Source organism: Denticeps clupeoides, chromosome 4, assembly GCF_900700375.1.
Source record: "Denticeps clupeoides chromosome 4, fDenClu1.1, whole genome shotgun sequence".
Taxonomy (NCBI): Eukaryota; Metazoa; Chordata; class Actinopteri; order Clupeiformes; family Denticipitidae; genus Denticeps; species Denticeps clupeoides.
Window position 1 is genome coordinate 3,647,134 of NC_041710.1, and position 23,609 is coordinate 3,670,742.

At 46.9% G+C, this 23,609-nt stretch overlaps 2 protein-coding genes across 3 annotated transcripts in view; one reads left to right on the top strand and one right to left on the bottom strand.

Annotated features, from left to right (window-relative positions):
* The first annotated feature begins 543 nt into the window (after positions 1-543).
* pccb (propionyl-CoA carboxylase subunit beta) lies at positions 544-7,139 on the top strand. The gene is made up of 15 exons (XM_028975502.1): positions 544-754; positions 823-942; positions 1,024-1,092; positions 2,246-2,302; positions 2,390-2,503; positions 2,911-3,021; positions 3,364-3,472; positions 3,653-3,773; positions 3,874-3,955; positions 4,374-4,497; positions 5,175-5,282; positions 5,361-5,461; positions 6,417-6,515; positions 6,596-6,695; positions 6,790-7,139. Exons 1-15 carry the CDS (start codon positions 554-556, stop codon positions 6,909-6,911), a joined length of 1,638 nt encoding a protein of 545 aa, XP_028831335.1. The 5' UTR covers positions 544-553; the 3' UTR covers positions 6,912-7,139.
* A 1,716-nt stretch (positions 7,140-8,855) lies between these two features.
* Positions 8,856-23,609, bottom strand: part of stag1a (STAG1 cohesin complex component a) — a 41,895-nt gene continuing 27,141 nt past the window's right edge. The window contains exons 5-34 of one of the 2 annotated variants that reach the window (XM_028975500.1): positions 23,396-23,492; positions 23,206-23,282; positions 22,641-22,845; positions 22,409-22,560; positions 21,869-21,942; positions 21,491-21,614; positions 21,270-21,368; positions 21,091-21,170; positions 20,257-20,364; positions 19,895-20,009; positions 19,122-19,239; positions 18,950-19,053; positions 18,759-18,851; positions 18,581-18,670; positions 17,751-17,954; positions 14,669-14,739; positions 14,497-14,584; positions 14,349-14,429; positions 14,138-14,230; positions 13,374-13,548; positions 13,148-13,287; positions 12,960-13,061; positions 12,008-12,156; positions 11,804-11,932; positions 11,241-11,446; positions 10,958-11,129; positions 10,395-10,508; positions 9,307-9,421; positions 9,145-9,225; positions 8,856-9,060 (exon numbers count right to left, since the gene is read on the bottom strand). In XM_028975500.1, the coding sequence (XP_028831333.1) occupies positions 9,037-9,060; positions 9,145-9,225; positions 9,307-9,421; positions 10,395-10,508; positions 10,958-11,129; positions 11,241-11,446; positions 11,804-11,932; positions 12,008-12,156; positions 12,960-13,061; positions 13,148-13,287; positions 13,374-13,548; positions 14,138-14,230; positions 14,349-14,429; positions 14,497-14,584; positions 14,669-14,739; positions 17,751-17,954; positions 18,581-18,670; positions 18,759-18,851; positions 18,950-19,053; positions 19,122-19,239; positions 19,895-20,009; positions 20,257-20,364; positions 21,091-21,170; positions 21,270-21,368; positions 21,491-21,614; positions 21,869-21,942; positions 22,409-22,560; positions 22,641-22,845; positions 23,206-23,282; positions 23,396-23,492 (3,480 nt within the window). In that variant the 3' untranslated portion in view covers positions 8,856-9,036. Of the gene's footprint in view, positions 9,061-9,144; positions 9,226-9,306; positions 9,422-10,394; positions 10,509-10,957; positions 11,130-11,212; positions 11,447-11,803; positions 11,933-12,007; positions 12,157-12,959; positions 13,062-13,147; positions 13,288-13,373; positions 13,549-14,137; positions 14,231-14,348; positions 14,430-14,496; positions 14,585-14,668; positions 14,740-17,750; positions 17,955-18,580; positions 18,671-18,758; positions 18,852-18,949; positions 19,054-19,121; positions 19,240-19,894; positions 20,010-20,256; positions 20,365-21,090; positions 21,171-21,269; positions 21,369-21,490; positions 21,615-21,868; positions 21,943-22,408; positions 22,561-22,640; positions 22,846-23,205; positions 23,283-23,395; positions 23,493-23,609 lie in introns of those variants that run through there. The other variant, XM_028975501.1, reaches the window with a different exon arrangement.

Here is a 23,609-nt window from a genome sequence, read left to right on the forward strand (position 1 = left end):
ATACGGTAAACGAAGGCGCGATTTATGCAATTTGATTCATCTTATTTTTTACACACGCAGTTTATGATGAATTGAGTTGAGCTCCTTCTGCAATTATTCGTGGGCTGTAATTCCAATTTGGCAGATTCAGCGTCCCAGAACGTCCAGCCTAATTAAAGCAACCAGGTCTCGGATCATGTGATGCCCTCTCTGTGATCTTCCTCTTCCGGGAAAAAAAGGGAGAAAGTGTTTGAATTACGACATTATTCAAGAATGCACATGCTTGCAGCGTGTTCGCGGAACTAACAGGATTAAAATAACTGGATTCTGTTAAAGTTTTCAGTCACTTGTCAGACGCTGTGCATCGTTTGATGTTTCAGCGCGGTGTTTGACGGGAAATGTAGTTTTAACTCGGTGACATTGGACACAATAAACTACATTCATCAAAGTGTGCCCCGAAGGCCCGCCCTTAAACAAAAAGCGCCGCAATTATTGGCCATGGCAAGTGTGACGGGAGCTCCGATTGGCTGAAACCTTTCCCAGCCCCGCCTCCGTGGCCTTACGCCACAGGAAAATGGCAATGGCGGCGCTCGCAGCGGTTCGGCGTTGCCGTGTCCTGCTGCACGGTGCGGTGAAAAGCTCCTTTCGGGGCTCGCCGTCACAGCCGCGCAGCTACTCCGCGGGTCGCCTTTCCGTGCAGGAGCGCATTGAGAGGAAGCGCCAGGCGGCGCTGGTCGGCGGAGGTCAGAAGCGCATCGATGCCCAGCACGGGAGGGTAAGCGGGTTGACCTGGAGCCGGATCGGGTCGCCGGAGTGGCGCGCAGTGACGTGTTGTCCCCGCAGGGGAAGCTGACTGCGCGGGAGCGGGTGGCGCTGCTGCTGGACCCCGACTCGTTCGTGGAATATGACGCGTTTGTGGAGCACAGGTGTTCCGACTTCGGGATGGAGGCCGATCACAACAAGGTGCGCACGGGGCTGGTGGCCCTTCTCCATGCTGCATTAACCAACGCCAATTATAATTAATAATATTCCATTATTCCCCAGTTCCCTGGCGACAGCGTGGTGACCGGGCAGGGCCGGATAAACGGCAGGCTGGTGTATGTCTTCAGTCAGGTGGGAACTTTATAAAATTATAGTTCACGAAGGGAACAGTTATTAAAAGTTAAAAATAATGTTGACGTTAATACGTAGAGGTGTTGTTCTCTCCCAGCTCTGTAAAATAATGAATGATCTCCTACATGCAAAGGTCTACAGATGGAGGACATCAGAGTGTCTTTCTCTACACACATCATGTCACTGTTTCATGGAAATAAGGAGATTTCGCAATAATTAATTTAGGTAAATCAATGTTAGTGTTGCATTCAAGGTCCCCTATTATGAAAATGTAACTTTGTGAGATGGTTTAACATTAATACGAGTTCCCCGAGCCTGCCTATGGTCCTGCAGTGGCTAGAAATGCCGATAGGTGTAAGGAGTGCTTTCGACATTCTGCTTCACCGCTTAGACGGTCTGATATGGAATTAGTCCCCTTATGTCGTCATAAGTTGAAAGGTTACCTCCCATTTCTAATGCTTTTTCCACCCAGAGAATTTCCCACCGATCAACTAAAACATTATCCCGACCGACCGTCGTGGCTTCCAAACGTTGGGTGCTCATTTTTACACAAATGGAGAACGCTTTACAGCATTTATCAGCCGCCCTTATCCAGAGCGACTTGCAATCAGTAGTTACAGGGACAGTCCCCCCCCGGAGACACTCAGGTTTAAGTGTCTTGCTCAGGGACACAATGGTAGTAAGTGGGATTTGAACCCGGGTCTTCTGGTTCATAGGCGAGTGTGTTACCCACTAGGCTACTACCACCCAAGAACCAGTGGGTTCATTTTATTTGTTCTGGAAAAACGGCAAAATGACTTCCTGTCTGGCCCAAATATTGTGTTTGGTGAATGGCGATGATGTAATTTCCGTGAATGTCCTCCCAACTTCTCCTCCTCCCAACTTCTCCTCCTCGTCCTCCCTCCCTCCTCCTTATTAGCGAATGAAACTTCACTTCCTGGGAAATCTCGTTGTTGGACTGGATCAAAGTGGCTGTAATTCCGCATCACGGCTGAATTTCAGATAAAGAATTAGGGGACACACATGACAAAAAAAAAAAAAAAAAAAAAGTTTCCTAATAGAGGACCTTTAACAAAATGGCTTGCAGCTTACATAAACAGTGGTTTTGTACATGAGTCTTTTTATTTATCGTTCTGCTTGGTTCCTTTGATAGGATTTCACCGTGTTCGGAGGCAGCCTTTCAGGAGCCCATGCTCAGAAGATCTGTAAGGCAAGTATAGTCCGTTCGGAGCATCCAACTGTTCATAATAATAGTAATAATGGAGTCTCAACCCTTCCTGTATTGTCTCCCCTGCAGATCATGGATCAGGCCATGTTGGTTGGCGCTCCAGTTATTGGCCTGAATGACTCAGGAGGCGCCCGCATCCAGGAAGGAGTCGAGTCCCTGGCAGGATACGCCGACATTTTCCTGGTAAGGTCAAGAATGCACTGAAACCGTGGAATCGGATATCAAACGAAATTATGACGTTGAAACGTAAAAATAAGAGGTTGGAATTTTGGCAGCATAGGTTTTTGCTCTTTTTCATTTTCGCTTGTTTCGCTGCTGGACAATGAGGTGAAGCCCCGCCCACACAAGAACATTGTGCCAGAAGTCCAACCGAGTTCTCAGGCAGCGTAAACGTAAAGCGGGGCGGAAAGAGCAAAAACGTATGCTGCCAAAACTCCAACCTCCTCGTCGTCATATTTCCGTTTGATATTAGGAGAAGTTTTGTTTCAAAATTTTGCCACAAATCTGATTCCATGTGAATCAAAGTAGCTATGCAGAATACACAGCCGCCCCATCCTCACCCATGCCCACCGTCTCCTCACTCCGTGCAGCGGAACGTGATGGCCTCGGGCGTGGTACCCCAGATCTCGTTAATCATGGGCCCGTGTGCTGGAGGAGCCGTCTACTCGCCTGCCCTCACGGACTTCACGTTCATGGTGAAGGTGAGACTTGAGGCAGTATTTACAGTATATTCACCTTTCTTCCCCCTTATGACGTCAAGTACATAATTGGGTACTTCTCATGAGTCTCGTTTTATTTATTTTGATGCACTGATTCAGAAATGTTGTGCTTTACGTAATAATTTATTTATTATTTAAAAATCTTTAACTCTTCACACACTGGCAGCATCTTGGAATTTTGCATGAATTATTTCAATCCTTAAAAACAATAAATCTTTTTTTTTTTTTATCAGTTGTTAGTCAAAGAACTTTAGATGAATGCATTAGACCACATAAAATATTTATTATTATTCTTAATCATTTTAAATAAATAATCTGACACAGGACACGTCTTATCTGTTCATCACTGGACCTGATGTCGTAAAATCAGTCACTAATGAAGATGTGACCCAGGAAGAGCTTGGAGGAGCAAAGACCCACACTGCTGTATCTGGTGAGACTCCAAGGCAGAAACATTCAGCGATATAAATTCAAATGGAAACCTATCATAATTCTAGAATCCGAATATAATATTCTCGTATACGCTATATCACTGCAGTAAGCGTTTATTTTGGTGTAGCGCATGTATGAAAATGAAGATGCAAGAAGTGCCGTATCCGTTTTTAATTTGCAGGTGTGGCGCACAAGGCATTTGAGAATGATATCGATGCCCTCTTGAACCTGAGGGAGTTCTTCAACTTTCTCCCTCTTAGCAATAAAGACCCGTCTCCCGTCACCGAGTGCCACGACCCCAGGTGGTAACTTTTAACATTTGAGAGGAACGCATGTGTACGTATCTGCATTGCAGAAGTAAAATTTAAAAATTCGTTATAACGCAAATTCTTCTACCACCAGTGACCGTCTTGTGCCTGGCCTGGACACCCTGGTTCCGCTCGAGTCCACTAAGGCCTACGACATGCTGGATGTTATTCATTCGGTAGGTTTCTTTTCTAGGACTCTGAATTGAAGCGGCCTAAATTGTATGAAAATTGTAAAGTGGACGCAAAAAAAAGTGTTCACAAATGAACGAACGACCCGAGAAAATGTGCAAACTGACAGATTTGCAACACTTTCGTGAGGAAGATTGGACAAATAGTAAAGTTGTCAAGCTGGTCGATGTGTGCCCAAAAAGACTGAATGCTCTTAATTTAATGAACAAAGAATTTGTTTTAAAGGATAGTGCGCAGTCTTCCAGCCAGACTTGCACAGGTCATAGGTCAGATTAAAGGTTTGTTTATTTTGGCCCTTTAAAATGCCTCTTTCTCTTTTTGACCCATGAACAGGGGTGTGTTTTTATATGTAAATCCCTTGTTGTACAGCTACTACACTTCTGGTGCCTTTTTTTTCCCCGCCAGATTGTGGATGAAAGGGATTTCTTCGAGATCATGCCAAACTATGCCAAGAATATTGTAGTGGGTTTTGCCCGGATGAACGGACGTACTGTGGGGATTGTGGGAAACCAGCCGAAGGTGGCGTCTGGTGAGTCGAAGTGAACATTTTTTAAATGATTAAATGATGAGTATTAATAAAATTATTAATAAAAGTTTCTAGAACATCTTTGGAGATCGAGGGTCGTGCTATCTCTTATCCTGATCTATAAATGCAGTTTTTTTTTTTTTTCTCATGTTGTAGTATTTTAAGTTGTTCTTAGACTTTGTTCTAGTTTGATTGGCTATTGCGAAATTATTACTGATGTTGATGCATGACCGCAGAATCGAATAGAATTCACCGATCCAGCTTTCTCAGCTCCTATACAGTACCTGCGGTTCGGAGGTCGTCTGGTACAGAGCACCGATCCGATACCAGCATTTAATCAGTAAACTGTATTACTGTGGGAAGGAGACGGAGATTATTCTGCTGTAGAAATGGAGAGTGTGCACATAAAACCATAAAGAACCCATAAGTTAACTGGATCAGTTTCATGGATCAGCATGCAGTTGCAGGCATGTGATCCAGTTAGTCGTCAAGTCTTTATTTGACACATCTGATATCTCGGTGCATTGGTGCATTAATTATTCAGGCACTGAATGAAGGCTGCCTACGGCACGTACGGCACGTCCCCCGTCCGCTGCTCTGGACCGGGTCCAACGTGAGTGACCCAGAGCAGTTCTGCACATCCTGACTCTCTTTCTGGCGGTGTCTTCTGGCCCATTCAGGTTGCCTGGACATCAACTCCTCGGTGAAAGGAGCTCGCTTCGTCCGCTTCTGCGACGCCTTCAACGTTCCCATCATCACTTTTGTGGATGTTCCCGGGTTCCTGCCAGGTCTGACATTAAACCCGCACACAATTTCCCTGGCGGCGTATGTGGCGCGCTCACTGGCATCGTTATGATGACCCACAGGAACGGCTCAGGAGTACGGCGGCATCATCCGGCACGGAGCGAAACTGCTTTATGCCTTCGCCGAGGCCACGGTTCCAAAAATCACAATCATCACAAGGAAGGTAAGGAAACGTGGGATCTCGCGTGGAATCAAAGACGTTCCTAATTATTCACGGCGTGAATTGTCTTCTAGAGGTGGTGGTAGTAGCCTAGTGGGTATGAACCAGAAGACCCAGGTTCAAGACACTTGCAAGGACTGTCCCTGTAAATACTGATTGTAAGTCGCTCTGAATAAGGGCGTCTGGTAAATGCTGTAAATGTAGAGGTCTTCTGAGCCTCCACTGGTCTCGCGATTCGATTATTGATGCATCACGATGCAGCCCATCAATTTTTCTACATTTACTTCACGTTATGCGTTCAAATACACACTGACGTATGAACCAGGCGCTTTTCTGGTGTTTGTGGCGTCAGGTGAGCCAGACTGAACGCCGACTGTTTTTCAAAGTGTCCTCACAGGCGTTCAGGACCGGCGTGCTGAAAATAAAAAACTCTATTTATTATTATTATTATCCTTTTTCTTCTGTTTGGTTGTCTAGGTTTTAGAGTTTGAGCTGTTTTCTTTTGTAACCTTTTGAGAATATTGCTATTGACTATGCTCTAATTCTAATAAACAAAGTTTAAAAAAAAAAAAAAACTTTATTCCGAACGGCCATGTGGACGAGGTCAAACTCCTACCCGGAGTGGCGCTGTACTCAGATCAGGCTGCCACAGTCTGCATTTACATTTGCAGCATTTACCAGACACCCTTATCCAGAGCGACTTACAATCAGTAGTTACAGGGACAGTCCCCCCCCTGGAGACACTCAGGGTTAAGTGTCTTGCTCAGGGACACAATGGTAGTAAGTGGGATTTGAACCTGGGTCCTCTGGTTAATAGGCGAGTGTGTTACCCACTAGGCTACTACCACCCAGTCTCTACCGCCACTACTTTTTAACCACCAAAATCACCAAGCAACGTCACCATGATATAATAGATTATGTTCTGCGCTACCTCTTTCAACGCCCCTCCCGTCTTCAGGCCTACGGAGGCGCGTACGACGTGATGAGCTCCAAGCATCTCAGAGGGGACGTCAACTACGCCTGGCCATCGGCTGAAGTGGCCGTCATGGGAGCCAAGGTGACTCCGGAGCACCACACAATCACACGCACCATTTCAACAGACGCACGAGGATCTGACCCGGCGCTCGCCTGCCACAGGGCGCGGTGCAAATCATTTTCAGGGGCAAGAACAACCAGGCGGACGCGGAAGCCGAATACGTGGAGAAGTTCGCCAACCCCTTCCCTGCAGCGGTGCGAGGTCCGGCTCCCCGTACCGCCAGTCTGGCTTCTGTCGCTGTGTACGTCCTTTAATGTATTTTTTACGTCATACGTCCTCCTCTGTCTTACCGTAGGCTTTGTGGATGACATCGTCGTGCCGTCCACCACCAGGAGAAGAATCTGCCGCGATCTGGAGGTCTTGGCCACCAAGAAGCAAACGAATCCCTGGAAGAAACACGCCAACGTTCCCCTGTAAAATCCCCCACTCCACCTTTCCGGGTGTGCAGGATGGCGTTTCGTTTCGCGTTTTACTTCCCCAGCCCCGTCTGATCGCGGTGAAAATCAGGTCCGTGCCTGTGCCTTCCCTATCCTCGGCCTGGTATAACCACCCCCTTTATGATTCTCCTCTGGTATTATTTTTTTGGTGCATTTTAAGTTGTAACTGGTACCACTATGAATTAAACCAGGTCTGTAGTTTCCAGTCTGATGACCTCTGCAGAACAGTTTTTTTTTTATGTCTGTAAAAGGCTTATTTTATTGGTGGTTTTTGTTAATTTGTATTTTTTTTTATTGATCCTGAATGAAAATGAGGACGCACAACAGAGTATAATGGTTAAAGATTTATTTAAAAAAAAAAAAAAAAGAAGGATTTCCATTAGTTCACGGGGGGGAATAAACCAGAACAGATTCTTGTTAAAAGGGGAAACGTACATCAGCTTTAAGTTGTAGAAAAGAAACGCACTTTCTTAATATTGAAAATGTACAATTTGCAGGATTACTGGCAAAAACAATTGACTGAGCACAAAGGGCGGGGAAAAAAGGGAGGGGACGTCGCTGACACCACAACATTTTCCTTCTTCCACCGTAATACATCAAATGCAACATGGCACCTGGTAGAATTACTCACGTTACTCTTATTCTTTTGTGCAAACGAAGTGTAAATGCCTCCCGGAAACGCCACCCATACATCACAAGCACTGGAAATGCGTCGGTCCTACAGCACGAGAAGTCCTGACCGGGTTTTACTCGCGCCGTACCGAAGGTTCTAGACTTGAGCAGAGTCAATCAACAGAATTATCATAAGATAAGAGAGAAGATCAGCCTTGACTAGTCCCACAAGTGCGAAATCATGTCGCCTACACTAGCAGTCAGAAGTTAGGACCAGGCTTCTCGTTTGTGGGGTTTTTGGTTTTAGGTATTAGAACAAAACCTCGTGTGATATTTTATAGTCCTGCGTCTCCACATATGTAATAAAGAAAAAAAAAAAAAAACAGCAATCGAGGTTGAATATTTGCATCTCTCCAAATCCGGGAGCATTTCACACTCTTGTCTTCTCTCCACCTGCTTCAGTTGGACAACGGGGACAGTTTCCAACAGTCCTGAAGGTTCATGCTGAACACTTTCTTCTCATTCACTCGTGTTAATGAGCAGCTCATCAAACGGCTTTGATAGATGACGATAGTGAACAAAGCCGCCGTGAAGGTAAATAAAGAGGAAATAACAGATTCATCAAACGTACTTCACTTTCTCCTCATACAACAAGTACGAAATCTGTTTCTTGCATTGGATTCTTCAAAATGGCTCCATCCTAGTCTTCATAATGGGCAGAGTCGGTGCATTCAGTCGGTGTTTTTCGTTGGAACGAAAAGATCCACGTAGAAACCACAACTCGGACAAAAAGAAGCGACTATTCTCCGAAGACGAGTGAAAATGAGCAACAATTCGAACCTGAAGTACCGCTGGTTCGAGTTACTGGCTGCGAAAGTGCGCAAGAAAAGCAGCGATTCCGATCTGAATGTTGATGGCTCACGGAACTGCCTCTTGGAATATTCGATTAAAGCAGGGACGAGAGAATTAAGTGGTACTGGCCTTGACTGACAGGTGTATGGACCTGTATCATTCATTTAACGACTTAAAACTGCTGCATTAAACACCATACAGGTGACCTATGACCTATAGGTACAGTTCTGACTGCCACACAATAGCCATTGGACGATTGAACGACAGGTTTCGGGCGAGATGGGAGGGATTCAGCTGACCACACCAACGGAAACTGTACAGTCCACCTATACATTGAGGGGCTACGACACAAATATGTACATTATTATTTTTTTTTTTTTCCTCCAAAAAATATGGGACCATACATTCATACGAGAATAAACGCGTACCACAACAGAAACCGAAACCAGTGTGAACCATGTTTTTTTTTTTTTTTTTTTAAATGTCCGAGGAGCGTCTGTTAAAATATCCAGGCTCCTCTAGCGTAGTGTCCACACGGAAGGAGGCACGAGCATATCTTGGCACCGAACCAGTCCTCTTCCTCTGGGTCAGCTGGGTAAAGAAAAGGTCTGCGTCTCTCCGGCGATCCCGAGCAGACGCCTTCAGAACATGGGCATTGTGAAGCCCTGCGAGACGGGGGGAAAAAAAACGATCAGGCTAAACCGCGGCCTTGACCGGCTGCACTACGCAGCACTGGCGCTGCTACTCACCGACTCGTCCTCAATCATCGCGGCAGAGTCGAAGAAGTCGGGTCTCAGCTCCGCCCTTTCGCGCCTGTTCCTCGATGGAGGCTGCACGGGGACATTTCGCCCGTCATTTTTACCGTCACGGTTAATGGCAAACGGGTGAAGGGTCAGAAGCGGGTCACTAACCAGGTCAATCACCATGGTGTCGTCAAACTCCTCGTTCATGTCTTCTAGCTGCCCACGGGACGACATCATCACGTCCTCGAAGATGGGCTCCGCGTCATCCTCCATGAGCCCCCGCCTGGCGAGCAGAGAGGGACGCGGTCTTTAACACGATCGTGATGTTAAAAAGCTGCAGTTTTCCCCCTGCATTTCTGGTCGAAAATGATGGGACTTTGGCTGCATGAGTCACTTAATACTACAGTTGTTTTAATCAAAAAAATTTCGGACTAAATATCTTCGTAGTCGAACCTTTATGTGATTGAAACGAGACGGGGACGCAATGTAGATGTTGGTCATGTTACGGATAAAAAATGTTAAAAAATGTGGTTTACAAAAGAAAAACTACGTCTGTCTACAATTTTTATATTTACGGCATTTACCAGACGCCCTTATCCAGAGTGACTTAAAAATCCCCCCCTGGAGACACTCAGGGTTAAGTGTCTTGTTCAGGGACACGATGGTAGTAAGTGGGGTTTGAACCTGGGTCTTCTGGTTCATAGGCGAGTGTGTTACCCGCTAGGCTACTACCCCCCACGTCTAAAATGCCTCTTAATGTTCGTAGACGAAATGTTATTTCCTCCCGTTGAATCATATTATCGTTATGCAGTATTCCCATCCAGCCATAATTTGCAGCATTATTTAGAATCCAGAATGCTGGTGACGGGTAAGCAGATGGCTGGGAGAAAACGACAAAGTGACGCACTTTCTTTACAGTGAAGTGCAAAAGAAAACGGAAGGTCTGGTCTGCAGACATGGAACAAATCAGAGCGCCTTCCGTGTCCGGAATGGATGTATTGTATTCTTGAGTCTATAAGGTAACAATAATTTAATAACAAGACAAACTTGTTTTAATCAGGAAATGGGCTTGACTAAAATAAAATGTTTGTTTTTGTCTGTTCTACTTAATACTTGTACTATATTGACTGGGTTAAATAGAAAAAAAAAAGATTATTTAAATGCCAATCAGGGTGGAGAGTTGATAAGAAAAGTTGAGTGGGAGGAGACCCCACCCCTACCCAAGTGGCTGAGGAGTGAGGGTCGAGGACACTCACACTGTCTGCCGCACCCCGCCGCTGCGCGCCTTCATGTAGCCCATGGACGTGCGGTCCTTCCTGCTCACCTCGTCCAGCTTCTGCTGTCCCAGCCACGATATCTGCATCTGAGGACTGACCCACACGGTCCCCGTCTTATTACTCGGTATAATAAACCACCTGGCCAAAGCTAGGGTCATACTTCTGTCAGTTAAGAACCGTGCACATTCCCAACACCGAATCACCAAGGCAGCCTGGCGGGTACGAAAGCGGATTTTAACAGGAAGGTTTGTCTATTTCAAATCCCAAAGCACCGTCCCCACACGCTGCTCCCCGGGCGCCTGTCATGGCTGCCCACTGCTCACCAAGGGTGACGGTTAAAAGCAGAGGACACGTTTTGCTGTGTCACCGTGTGCTGTGCTATCCTCATCCCACTCTGAATGGCTTTGACATGTTTGCGGGTTAAATGTTTACAGTACACGAGCAGTTACTCCGCGGTAGGTTGGGCGCCGCCGCTTTAACCCTTGAGTGACGGCTCCATCCGAACGCACGGGCATTAAAACCGTAACCAGAACCGCGCATACTTGTGGACGTAGTCGGATTCGGAGCTGGGCTCGGGGTCCTGGTCGGGCACGTGCTCCGGGGCCTGCCGGCTGTTCTCCCTCAGCACGGTGGAGGTGAGCTGCGGGGCCTTCAGGGCCCCGGGGGTCTGCAGCGCGTCGTGCCGCGTCAACCACGAGCCCTCCACGTTCTCTTCTGCGAAGAGGCATCGGCCCGTTAGTGCCTTGTTGCACATTAGTAGTTATTTTATGTAGATTTACACACACACACACACACACGTTTATTAGGAACGGGACTGAGCCTGACCCTCGATGCGTTTCTTGTGCAGGGGCGGCCGGCCCTTCTTGCTGCGGACAGAGCCGGCCTTGCTGCTGCTGCTGCCGCTGGTGACCGACATGCGGTCCTCGTCTCCGCCCATCAGCAGGGAGTTCCTGTAGGAGATGAGCGGCAACCACACGTCCTCGCGGCGCTCCATCATCTGGTCGGTCAGGAACTTCTCCAGGTACGCGTGCCTGGGGAAGGCCAGGGAAAAAAATGCATATAAATTCCCCCCATCGCTGTACTGTTCTTTTCAGAGTGTCAGAGTCAGAGTCTCCATTCGACTAGCCGAGACCACCACCACCTTTAAGAAGCAGTTGAAAACCCACTTGTTCATAAAGTACTTCAGACGAACGCACATGCACACGCACTGCACAAAATAAAAAAAATTTTCTTCCAGCACTTAACAATTCCCTAGAATTCCTGACAAGTTGGGCCTTATCAGGGTTCTTAGTTTGTAAACTCAAAATCTATAGAAATCGAACGAGAATTGCTGGTGTCTTCCTGGATAAAAGCGTCTGCCAAGTAAAGTAAAGTAAAGTCACACTTACACCGTCTTCTTATCTTGCCGGAGGAGCTTGGACGAGAATTCACTAAGCACCTCCAAGAACGCCAGATTTGCCGGAGGATACTCTGGACCCTTGGAATTCTGGTACTTGAATGCAAAGTCGATCCCGTCCCTGCGAACAGCGCAGAAGGTCCCCGGTCAGGCGACAGAGGGGGAGAAGTGGGGGCGCGAGGGTGGGCGCTCTTACTTGTGTAGCGTGGCCACAGCCTCGCGGGTCTTGATCTGGTCCAGGCCGAAAGTGAGCGCGAAGCGGCGCGCCAGCTCCTTGATGCCGCTGACGTGGGACGACGTCCGGTCCAGGTTGGGTCCTTGCTCTTGCAGCAGCTCATTGAACAGCTGGGGGGGAAGAGATCAGCATTAACAGTATGGATGCACCGATACCGGTATCTGGTATCGGCCTCCATACCACATCTTCCAAAGTACTCGTACTCGTTAAAAGTCCCCCGATACCGCGGTCGGAGGAATGTCTGTGATTGAGCGGCGTGTAAGGGGATAATCATGGGCACCAAGTCCCAGGCCCCGCCCCCAGCTCATGGCGAGACATGTCAGCCATGTGGAGTTGTTTTTTTGCACTGAGTGCACTGAGCGACCAGCCACCCTCGGAGGTAGAAAATGTGGGGTTCCTGCGTCTCAGATATGACGTCCCAAGCCGCCGCTACATGGCTGCGTTTAGTTTCACCGCGGATATTCGGACCAGCCGTGTTAGCCCCGTGTCGCTAACTAGCATAACCTCCCGGTGGACGGACGAGAGTTTCGCGCGGGAACAATTCCGCGGCTCGCACCCCAGCCGGGCTACAGCACCGAGCAAATGCTCCAGACGTGGGGTCCACAACATGCTTTTCATTTTAAATAAACGTTCTTAATTCCAAACTAGTCCCTTGTTCTATTGTTAAATTATATGACTAAAGCTGCTACCTGTAAATTGAAATCATGTTTTTAGTAAGTACTCGGTATCGGCGAGTACTGAAATTAAGGTACTCGTTCTCGGTGCGCCCCTAATTAATAGCACTCCTTTTAGACTCCTACGGACGTTCCATCAAATACGGCAGTTCAGACGTTTACTGGAACGATTTGTGAGGCGCGGCCTTGATGATGTGTAGCACCATCTGGAGCCACTACCATGGCCACGAGGAGCCCACCTGCTGCAAGCTGAGGATGAGTGTCTTTGCACACAGGATCTTGTCCGTCTGCCTGGTCTTGCTTAACGTCTCCTTGATGATGTCGCCGTAGTCGTTGTAGTACTGGGGGGGGGGGGGGTGAAAATCTGCGTAAGATCTCCTTCAGGACCATCACCTTATTCCAGTTTTTAAACAGTGACCTGTCGTACCTTCATGTAGTGTTTAAAGATATCTGCTGCTGCTGGCATGTCCACGATGTCATAGATGATGAGTTTGCTGAAAGCAGCCAACAGGTTCCTTCTCTTGTGCAAGGCCTCAATTTTATTAGCTTCGTCCTCTTCATCACCCTCTATGATGCAAAAAAAAATTTTAAAAATCATAATTCTGTCTAGAAAGGAAGAAAGATCTACAATCCTGGTGTTGGGCAGGTGCTACCGATGCTCTGGTTCTCGTCATCCTGGTCGATGAAGACGTGATCCAGGATGAAGTTGAGCAGCTCGTTCTGCAGGGTGCTGTCGGGGTTGAAGACCAGCGGCTGCAGCCCCTCTCTGCTGCCCGTGGTCAGCTGGTGGCTGAAGATCATCAGCAAGTCACACAGGAGCATGAAGGCCTGTTGTAGAAGACGAGACGCTGACCTCTTGACCTCTCCTCCACTACTGCTACGCATTTTTTTTTTTCAATTCACAGTCCCTACAGCAGAACCAGTGCAGTCGTTTCGGCCGAATTCCTGGACTCCGCCCATTCAGAGGGACCCGGCACAAAGTCTGTTCTTCGTCAGACTTTCATCTCCCCAGTGGGGTCATTAAATCCCCCCTAATTAAGGAATGAAGACTGTTGAAGGCTCAGCCTTCGGGGAGAACAATTGGACAACGGCTAGATCCCAATGTTATTTAATTAATAACCACATTTAACCGAATTCTGCTATGAGGGGTCAGGCGAAAAGCCCTTCTCATTAAAATGACGTAGAAACCTGTCTGATGCTTGGAACAGTCCCAGATTTATTCAGGAAAAAAAAAAAAAAAAAAACACAGAATATTAAATCAACAATTTTGCGAATGTTGAATCAGCACGGGATGAATTACATCCACGCCGAGTTACAAAATCATTGCATTCATCAAAACGATTTCTTTCATAGACGTCATATGGACCATGAAGCCACGTCAAAACCTCTCTGCTGGTCCGTCAGAAGCCCACCTCACCTGCTCCTTGACCGGCGTGTTGACGTTGGACAAGCACTGCTGGCACACGGCGAGGAAGGACTTGACGGTCCTCCGTAGTGCGAGAAGATCATCCTGGGGAGAATTCAGCACACGGCCGGGGTCAGAACGTTCCTCCAGAGAGATGGATCTGGTGTACGCCCTGTGTAAGGAGGAGGCCTCATTTCATACTCAAACCGAAAGACTCGTGCACCTTGGAGGGTGAACCGTCTGTGATCTTCACCAGCTGCCACAGGATGGAGTAATGCGAACACTGCAGAGCCTGAACGGCGATCTGCGGAGGAAAAAGCGCAGTTTGAACAGGCCGAGCTGCGCCTGAGGAGAACATTCGCCGTCTCTACCTGCTCCGGCATGGAACCCTGCTCGATGCCGGTCTTCAGCAGCCTGTAGCAGTTCCCGAACAGATCCCATCGGGTCAGGTCGTGAGCGCTGTAACACACAGACACGGCAGTGAGCTCCCGGTCGTGATGCGGGAAAAATAAAAGCCGCGGAGGGAGGGCGGGCGGGCAGTACTTGTGAAAGGCGGTCAGCCGCTTGAGGGTGGCGAGCACGTTGTAGATGTCATCGTCGTCTGCCTCCTCGCCCTGCAACACAGAGACAGCTTGAGCCCCCGTGAGTCACGGCCCACCATTGAGAAAACAGCAGAAGGAAAAAACGAATTTAAATAAATAAGTCTCAATAATGGTATAATAAATAATAATTTTAAAAAAAGGACTCGTTCATCGCCACATGCACAGAGCGCCGCTTCTTTTATTCATAGGCCGCAGCCTTTCATGTCAAGTGTTTGCAGCCGACGCGGAGATGAAAGCGTGGCAGAACGCCTTGCTTCTGGTGATGTCAGATATGAAATGATTCTACACCGCTGAATAAAAAAAAAAAATCACCTCTAAAACATTTACATTTACAACATTTATCAGACGCCCTTATCCAGAGCGACTTACAATCAGTAGTTCCAGGGACCGTCCCCCCCTGGAGACACTCAGGGTTGAGTGTCTTGCTCAGGGACAAAATGGCAGTTAGTGGGATTTGAACCTGGGTCTTCAGGTTCATAGGCGAGTGTGTTACCCGCTAGGCTAATACCACCCTAATGAAGCCACAACAAGTCTAGCGTCCCCACTGGCTGGCTGCAGTATTCTTTTTAAGGCTCCGCCCATATTTACATTACAGCTGTAAATCTTGGCCCGAACCGAACAATGTTATCATGTTAGTTGGGGTCTATAGTACCTATCCCTTTGTTTCGGTGACTGCTAAAAGTGTTTCGTATGTTGGAAATTTGGTTTGTTGAATGGAAATATTTTTTAATGGAATGTCGAGTTGGGCTTGGGTCGGATTCTGTCCCGATATGTGTTATGAGATGGGGGATTGAAGTGGTCAACTGCCTTATCCTGTAAGAGACCAGCATTGTAGGGCGGAGCTAATACAGGGTTTCCACGGATCTTAAAGTCTTAAATTGGATTGTCATATCCTTAAAAACAACTAGTAATCCTTAAATCCAGAGTTTAAAGGTCTGCAGACCCTTAAATCAGATGAAACGAGCCTTGAATCTGTCAGTAATTCGCGGTCACTGCACGCTGCTCACTTCCAGGTTTACTAAGCGCAGTGCCCTGTGCAAGAGGCACCGCCACAGCCCCGTCCTGCACCGCGCCAGCACCTTAAAATGATCATATTTTGAGAAAAATATGTAGTTTCCATTCTGACATCGTGCATTGATTAGCTGTAAAGGCACGTAAAGGGGCAGTTGGGGCAGTGGTGGCCTAGCGGTTAAGGAATCGGCCCCGTAATCAGAAGGTTGCCGGTTCGAATCCCGATCCGCCAAGGTGCCACTGAGGTGCCACTTAGCAAAGCACCGTCCCCACACACTGCTCCCCGGGTGCCTGTCGTGGTGCCCACTGCTCACCAAGGGTGATACAGAGGACACCGTGTCACAGTGTGCTGTAGTGTTTCACAATCACTTCACGTGACACAACAGAGTTCTGCACCTTAAGAATGAAATGAAGGGGGTAAAAATGTTTTTTTGGGGGGGAATTATTGATCATACATCGTACAGAGGGTAAAATTATGCTTCAAATATGATAATTATCGTATGTCTGGAAAAACTGCTGTTCGGAAAGCACGAACTTCCGGTCTATATTATACTTATCTTTTCCATGTGATTCGCTGCTTAAATTGGTTTCAGTGATTGGTAAAAGTTTGGCATATTGCAAATTAGTTTAGTTAAATGTTCATTTCATTTGCAAATCTTGGCCACCGTTGTCAGGTGATACGTTTTAGGCCGATTGTGAGGCAAATTTAAATCCACCCTTGCACATCTGTCCGTCTCGAGGCAGCGTGTGAGCTACGTATCTTGTTATACGCCGCGGCGTCTGTCTGAAAAGCTAGAGTAATCTATTTTTTTTTTACATTCTATCATTTAAACTTTTAATGACTGTAGTATGTTAGTCTCAGCATGCTCTGCAAGCAATAGGCTGGCAGACAAGTGACTAATTAAAAGCAGGGATGGATTACTGAACACGCCCACCAGGCCCAGGGTCTCAAGAGCTCTGGTGCTCTGCACACAGACGCTGCTGAAAATCTAGGCTTATACCCGGGTTGTTCATCTAATGCCTGAATGTTGTTCATTTATTTGCACAAAATTCACCAGAATATATCATTTTAGGGTCTACTTTAAAACTCTCACAGGGGGAGCATACCCATGGACCCCACTTGACCATAATGATGATCAGAGTTGCTAGATTTCTGGGCCCGGGGGCCAACAAGTTAAGTGACGAAAGTATGTTGCTACTCAACTGCATGGAAAAAAGTTCAGGCTCAGGATTGAAAAAAGTTTTTTGGGGGGGTGATGCCCATGATGCCTCCATCCACGATGCCACTGTCACCCAGATCAAAAAACGCCCAAAATGACCAAAAATATTGCAGTCACCCCTGCATGGCTTGCACCAGTACAGGTAATATGAGACTGTTAACACTGACGAAAGCTAAACATTTGCAAAGAAAATGAATAAATCAAATAATAATGTATTAACATATATTAATAATATATAAAATATTTAGTATTTTAGAAGAAAAATGTAGTTGATTCAAGGTCTTAAATTTAATGAAAGTGGCCTCTTAAAGCTGCAGAAACCCCGTAATAAATAAATCATCGCTACTGCCCAAACTCGGGCTCCAAACATGAAAACTTTAACAGAAACGAAGGCAACAGAGCAACTAGGTCCATATTTATATTTGATAAGTGGAACAGATGTAGTCCAACACCAACTACTGTTACATATAGCTTCAGAAATGAATACAGGTGAAACTGTGCCATATAATATTATTCCCAGTTTATTTTTGACTTGCTCTATTTTAAGTATGAGCTTTGTTCATGCTGTCGTACTGTTTTCACAGCAATTGCTTGTTATTGCTTGATATCCTTTTTTCACATTTGTGAAGATCTCTGGGATGCCACCATGCAGAGGCATAATGGTCATTCGGGGCGGCCATGTGTCCTTTTGACTAAACTAATTCTAAACGTGTGCAAAAGTAGACAAGGAACTGCCAAAACACAAAGGATGGGATAACAATGTGAAGAAAACAAAATGCATGCTGGCCCCACCTCCTGCAGCAGGTCCTCTACAGAGTGGCCAAAGCGGTCGGCCATCTCGTCGATGAGCTGGCTGCGGGCGATGTCCACGCGGTTCATGATGGTGTACTCCTCGCTGCACAGGATGCTGTAGGTTTTACTGCAGGCCTCCAGCACGTCCGTCTCCGTGTGCTTCTCCACCACGAACTTGATCTGCTTCAGCAAGGCGTCCAGGTGCTGCACACACCGAGGTGGAGCCAGGTGGTCAGGCCACACTGAAGCAAGAGTCTTTTTTTTTTTTTTTTTTAAATTATTATTTCGGCATGCCAATCGAGGCATTTTAACAAGCTCTGGACCCAAGCCCTTCATCTTACGACAGATGGAACGGGTCAGAATGAGAACGCTCGCAGATGGCGGGTGAAAGAAAACAGGATCGATAGAAGCCAGTAAATCCACAAACTGAAGGTCTATCACAGACATATGGGCCAGCTGAGCCATTCAAGACTGAAATTACCTTAAAAATATATATCTATTCAGACCCAATATAGAGTCTGAAGAAATATTTTAAGAAGTCAAACATTTAAGATTATCTCTAAGGGGGACGTTTGCTCTATTTTTGTGTGTGTTTTAAATTGTGCAGATAGAGAGCAATAAAAAAAAGAATAACTAAAGGTCATCTTTTGTGTATCAGAAATGGAAAAAAACTTGGCTGGTGGGTAGTTAGCTCTCCCACGTCTTACAAAAAGACCTGTTTGGGTTACTCAAAATGAAATGCAGCCATTGTTCATTTAATGTATTATATTAAGTCCTTTTTTCGTCCGTATGTCTGGTTATCCTTGTAATAAATGAATGAATTGCCACACCTTCTCCATTCTCCCGGCGCTGTACATGTCCAGGTCGAAGTACTGTGGGATCTGCAGGAGGTTGGCCACCTTCTCGGAGTCGGTCTGGTACTGGGGGGTGGGGACAGAGGTTTCAGGGCGGGTCAGAATGCAGAAACACGTGCGTGGCGTGGCGAAGTGGCGGCCCGGCCGGCCCTACCTTGGACAGTAACATGGGGAGAGCCATTATAAAGTGTTCCGTCAGCTTGTTCTTGTCGTCGATCTGCGTCTTCCTTTCTTTGGCCGTCAGCACCTGCAGACACGAGGACGTTTATTGAATTCGTCCTGGAGCTGGCGGCAGACGCTTGATGAACGAACTCTGAGGTCGGAGGCGATTGGCAGCAGCCCTACCCTTTTTCCTGTCCCCCGGCCCACGGGCGGGTGCGCCTCGGCGGCCTGGCGGATGGTGCAGACGGTCAGCTCGATCAGAGCGCTCTCCTGTCTGTCCGACAGCACTGCGGGGAGCAGAGCGGGAGAATGAGACGAGCGCTGGTCTTTTCGACCGAGCGCGGGCGCGCCGTACCTTCCTCTCCTTGCACCGGCTCCTCCAGGAGCAGCTCGGTCATGCACTCCCAGTCCTTCAGCAGCTCCTGCGAACTGTCCCACAGGCTGTCCACCAGGTACGCCGCATGTTCGTGCAGCTGACGCGGGCGGAAGAAGAGGGTGGAAACAGATCGCCGTTTATTTCAAGCCGCAAACCACCTACTGCCTATAAATTCCGATATGAACACAGACATTTCTGGTTTGGGAATCCTGCATTGATTGTATAATACCGGATATCAGATTTTCACGAGCTGTCGGCCATAATCATCGCCGTCTTTTCGTCTCTCCAGACGGTGCGACGGGTCGTTTGGGGTGGGCTGTGCACCAGTGCAAATTATCATGAATTAAGATAATTACCAATTTTTGTCAAGGATGGTAGTAGTCTAGTGGGTAACACACTCGCCTATGAACCAGAAGACCCAGGTTCAAATCCCACTTACTACCATTGTGTCCCTGAGCAAGACACTTAACCCTGAGTGTCTCCAGGGGGAGACTGTCCCTATAACTACTGATTGTAAGTCACTCTGGATAAGGGCGTCTGATAAATGCAATAAATGTAAATGTCCATTAGTTGTCGGATTCTTCCATTAACAGTGACTCTCTATTCGAATTCCTCCAATTTACCACGGAGGTACATTTCTCCTCCTCAGCACCCGTACTTTAATCTATTCTTAATCCGCCCGCGCCCCAGGGTCGTGCATTTAAATTCCCGCCAGGCTGTCGGCTGTCAGAGCGGAGCCCTCGTGCGCTCACCTCGCTCTCCAGGAAAAAGAGCACCAGCATGCGGATGAGGTTCCCGTTGGGGCTGCTCCTTCCTCTGCGCTTGGCCAGGGCCTCCTCCGCCTGGGGGTCGTGTCTGCTGAACAGCCTGGGGGTCCCACACACGCACACAATTGCTCGTGCTCGGCTGCTCGCATCATTACTAACGGGACTGAAGGTCGTGTTTATCGGAACTTTTAGGTGATGACAATGAGAGAGGAGTTAGAATGGTGCACCAGTGCCCCCAAAAGAACACCATGAATAATGCAGCTATTCCATTTTTTACTTTCAATGTGAGGCTTTTCATCTTAAATCCAGATTAAATGGGGACATAGCTGGACGCAGCTTTGACTCACTTTCGGTGGAGGAACTCCCCGGCAGCCACAGCCACGGGACGGTGGGCGGAGTACACCAGGTGATAAACATTTTCACAGTCCTCATTGGATAAGGCATCTTCACTGCCCCTAAACACACACAATGGCATACAATTAGTGACAGAGATATACAGTGGGTACGGAAAGTATTCAGACCACCTTAAATTTTTCACTCTTTGTTATATTGCAGCCATTTGCCAGCTTTTCATTTTTTTCCTCATTAATGTACACGGAGCACCCCCAGATTGACAGAAACACTCGATTGTTGACTGAAATATCACATGGTCCTAAGCATTCAGACTCTTTGCTTTGACACTGGTATATTTAAGTCAGGTTCTCTCCATTTCTTCTGATCATCCTTGAGATGGTTCTACACCTTCATTGAGTCTCTGGAGAGACCTAAAAATGGCTGCCCACCAACATTTACCATCCAACCTGCCAGAACTGGAGAGGATCCCCAAATCCAGGTGTGGAAAACTTGTTGCATCTTTCCCAAATAGACTCATGGCTGTATTAGATACTTGCTCAGAATACTGAGCAAAGGGTCTGAATACTTCAGTATATTCCAGTTTCTGATATTTCAGTTTTTCTTTGTTAATAAATCTGCAAAAATGTCTCCAATTCTATGTTTTCCTGTCAACATGGGTACTGGGTGTACATTAATGAGCAACAAACATTAGCTCAAATGATTTTAGCAAATGGCTGCATTATAAAATAAAGTGTGAAAACAAAATAAAGTGTGAAAAAAATTGAGGGGGTCTGAAAACTTTCCAGTATTTAGTGGGGTATTAAAGTGACTGTGACAAAGATACTCACTGCAGAATCAGTGTGACCAGTCTAATGGCCTCCACCGCCACGTCGTACTCTTTATCGAGGGTCATGGACACGATGCGATCCTGCAGGGCGGACACGCAACAAAGTATTAACCAGTCCGATCAGTCCTTAATCAGTCAGAAGGGTGAAGAGCAGCGAGACGGTGACAGAACAGGTCTTACCTTGAACCTGTTTGTGAAGAGTTCAAGTTTCGGGAAAAGCTCACGGTTTGTATAGAGGTTCTGAAGGGCTTTCAGACACTTCAAGCGCACCTCTCCTTGCTGTTAAGACATTGCAAGTTCATACAGACGGATCACAACCCGGTTATGGACACGATCTTGTCTCAAGAGGTCAGAGGTTTGGAAATGTGCGTAAAAAGTCAGAGGTTTGGAAATGTGCGTACCCGGTCGTGCAAGGTCCAGCCCACGTACTTCAGATAGCTGTCATTCAGAAAGGCGTCGCTGTACATCTTCATCCACACACCAATCTCCTCGATGCAGATGGCCCGAATTTCGGCTATTGCATCCCTGTAATTAAAAGAAGCACAAGGAGTCACCCCCCCTGTTCAGTTCCATGTCATGACAGCTCACTACAAGTCACACTCTCTGTTCCAGGGTTCTAACACATTTTTACTAAAGAATTCCCATTACTTTTCCATGACTTTTAAAAGGAAAAAAAATACAAAAACTCAAATTTACCAGAAAATTGTTCAAATAAACTTAAGACAACCCTAAAAAAAAACCCAGCAAAAACAGAGCAGATTCGGTGAGTTCTAGCGTACCTGTAACGATGAACAAAAATGCCCTTGAAGATGGAGTTCATCATGTTTTCAATTTCATCCTGGTTTTCCTGGAGCTGCAGCGAGTACAGCAATATGATGACTTTAATAGAGGGTACATTTCATAAGTGGATATAAATAAAAAAAATAACTGGTCACATTGTCTAAAATGTAAGATGTAAGGACATGCAGTATCATACAATGATAGCACGTGTGGACGTGTCCAAATCAGAGAACATAATTTTTTGGGGCGACTGTGCCATTAAGCGCAGGGTTTACATTTACAGCATTTACCAGACGCCCTTATCCAGAGCGACTTACAATCAGTAGTTACAGGGACAGTCCCCCCCTGGAGACACTCAGGGTTAAGTGTCTTGCTCAGGGACACGAAGGTTGTAAGTGGGATTTGAACCTGAGACTTTGTGGTCTTCTGGTTCATAGGCGGGTGTTATGTAAACAACTTTAATGATATAGTGAACACGATTAGCATGATGCACATTAACAACATGTAAGAGAAATTGTATAGATGTCCACAAGGCCCACCTCTTTTCGCTTCTGCAGGAGGAGCTCCAGCTTGTCATTGGCCCGCTTTCCAACCATCTTGTTGCGCTCCGCCTCGTACTGCCTCTGTGTGTTGTCCTGGTGGATGCTGAGGTTCAGCGCCACGTTCACCAGCGCGGTCATCAGCTTCATGGCTGCAGAGAGGAGGCCGACATAAAACGGAGGCTGCGGCCTCGGAACGTCGGGACTGTCGGCGCCAGTCACAGGCCCTCACCTGCCAGGGTGCTGGTGTGGCGGAACGCGCGGACCTGTGAGTCGGACAGCCCCGTGAGCAGCGAGATGACCGTGTCCATCATGTACTCGTCATAGATGATGCTGTACTGACACTGTCGGATCAGGACACCTATGAACTCGCAGAAATTGTAGCGGAACTTCTTCCAAAGCGGGCCAGGCATGGTGAGGGGGTAATCGCCGCTGTCCTGTAGCGCAGAATTTGCAGAATCAATCAGATCGTCAATGCAAATGCTAATGATTAAAAAGCAAATGTGGTAATAATGTGGATGCTGGTATGTAGAGATTTTCTAGAAGAACTGGGTGTCGGTCTCTCTAATGGATGAGCTCCAACGGGTAAAAGTCTGTTGTATTGCTGCTCAGAGAACAACAGGAGAACAGAGTCTCTTTCTCTACACATCACCATGTGACTGTTTCAGAAAAATAAGGAAATTATGTAATAAACGAAAAGAATATTTGAGATTGTGAATTAGTAGGTCTTTTCACTCATAACCGTGCAAAATACATGTCTTGAGAGATCCTGGGTTGAAAGGTCATGTAAACTGTACCTCGTCAAACTCCTCAGTCATCTTTCGAATGATCTCGGCATTCTGCATGTTGCGGAACATTTCAATTCGTACGGTCCCTGGGGTCAGAGGGAAGTCAGACGAGAAGAGGAGCAGGAGAAGGAAATAAATGTTTTAGTAGCCGTACATTCGTGACATTCGAGCTCCCCTGATGAGCAGGACTTTTTCTTACCTTTACAGCCAGAACACTGAATGAAAAAATTGATCAGATCCAAGAGAGCAATGTCTCGGTCTTGCTTATAGGATTCGATCCAGTCATCTACAACAGACTAGAGAGAAAGGGGGGGGTTCTCGATGAAAGGCAAATGGCAGAATGAACAGAAATCTTAGCGAATTTGACACTAATAACAGCCGCGCTTCTCTCAATAGAACTACAAGGATCTATA

Bases quoted from the DNA above. Each gene is read 5' to 3' on its own strand.
- pccb (XM_028975502.1), top strand. From the start codon at position 554: ATGGCAATGGCGGCGCTCGCAGCGGTTCGGCGTTGCCGTGTCCTGCTG. The intron at 5,283-5,360 runs GTCTGACATTAA...GATGACCCACAG, and splicing joins TGTTCCCGGGTTCCTGCCAG to GAACGGCTCAGGAGTACGGC. The intron at 6,696-6,789 runs GTCCGGCTCCCC...GTCTTACCGTAG, and splicing joins CTTCCCTGCAGCGGTGCGAG to GCTTTGTGGATGACATCGTC.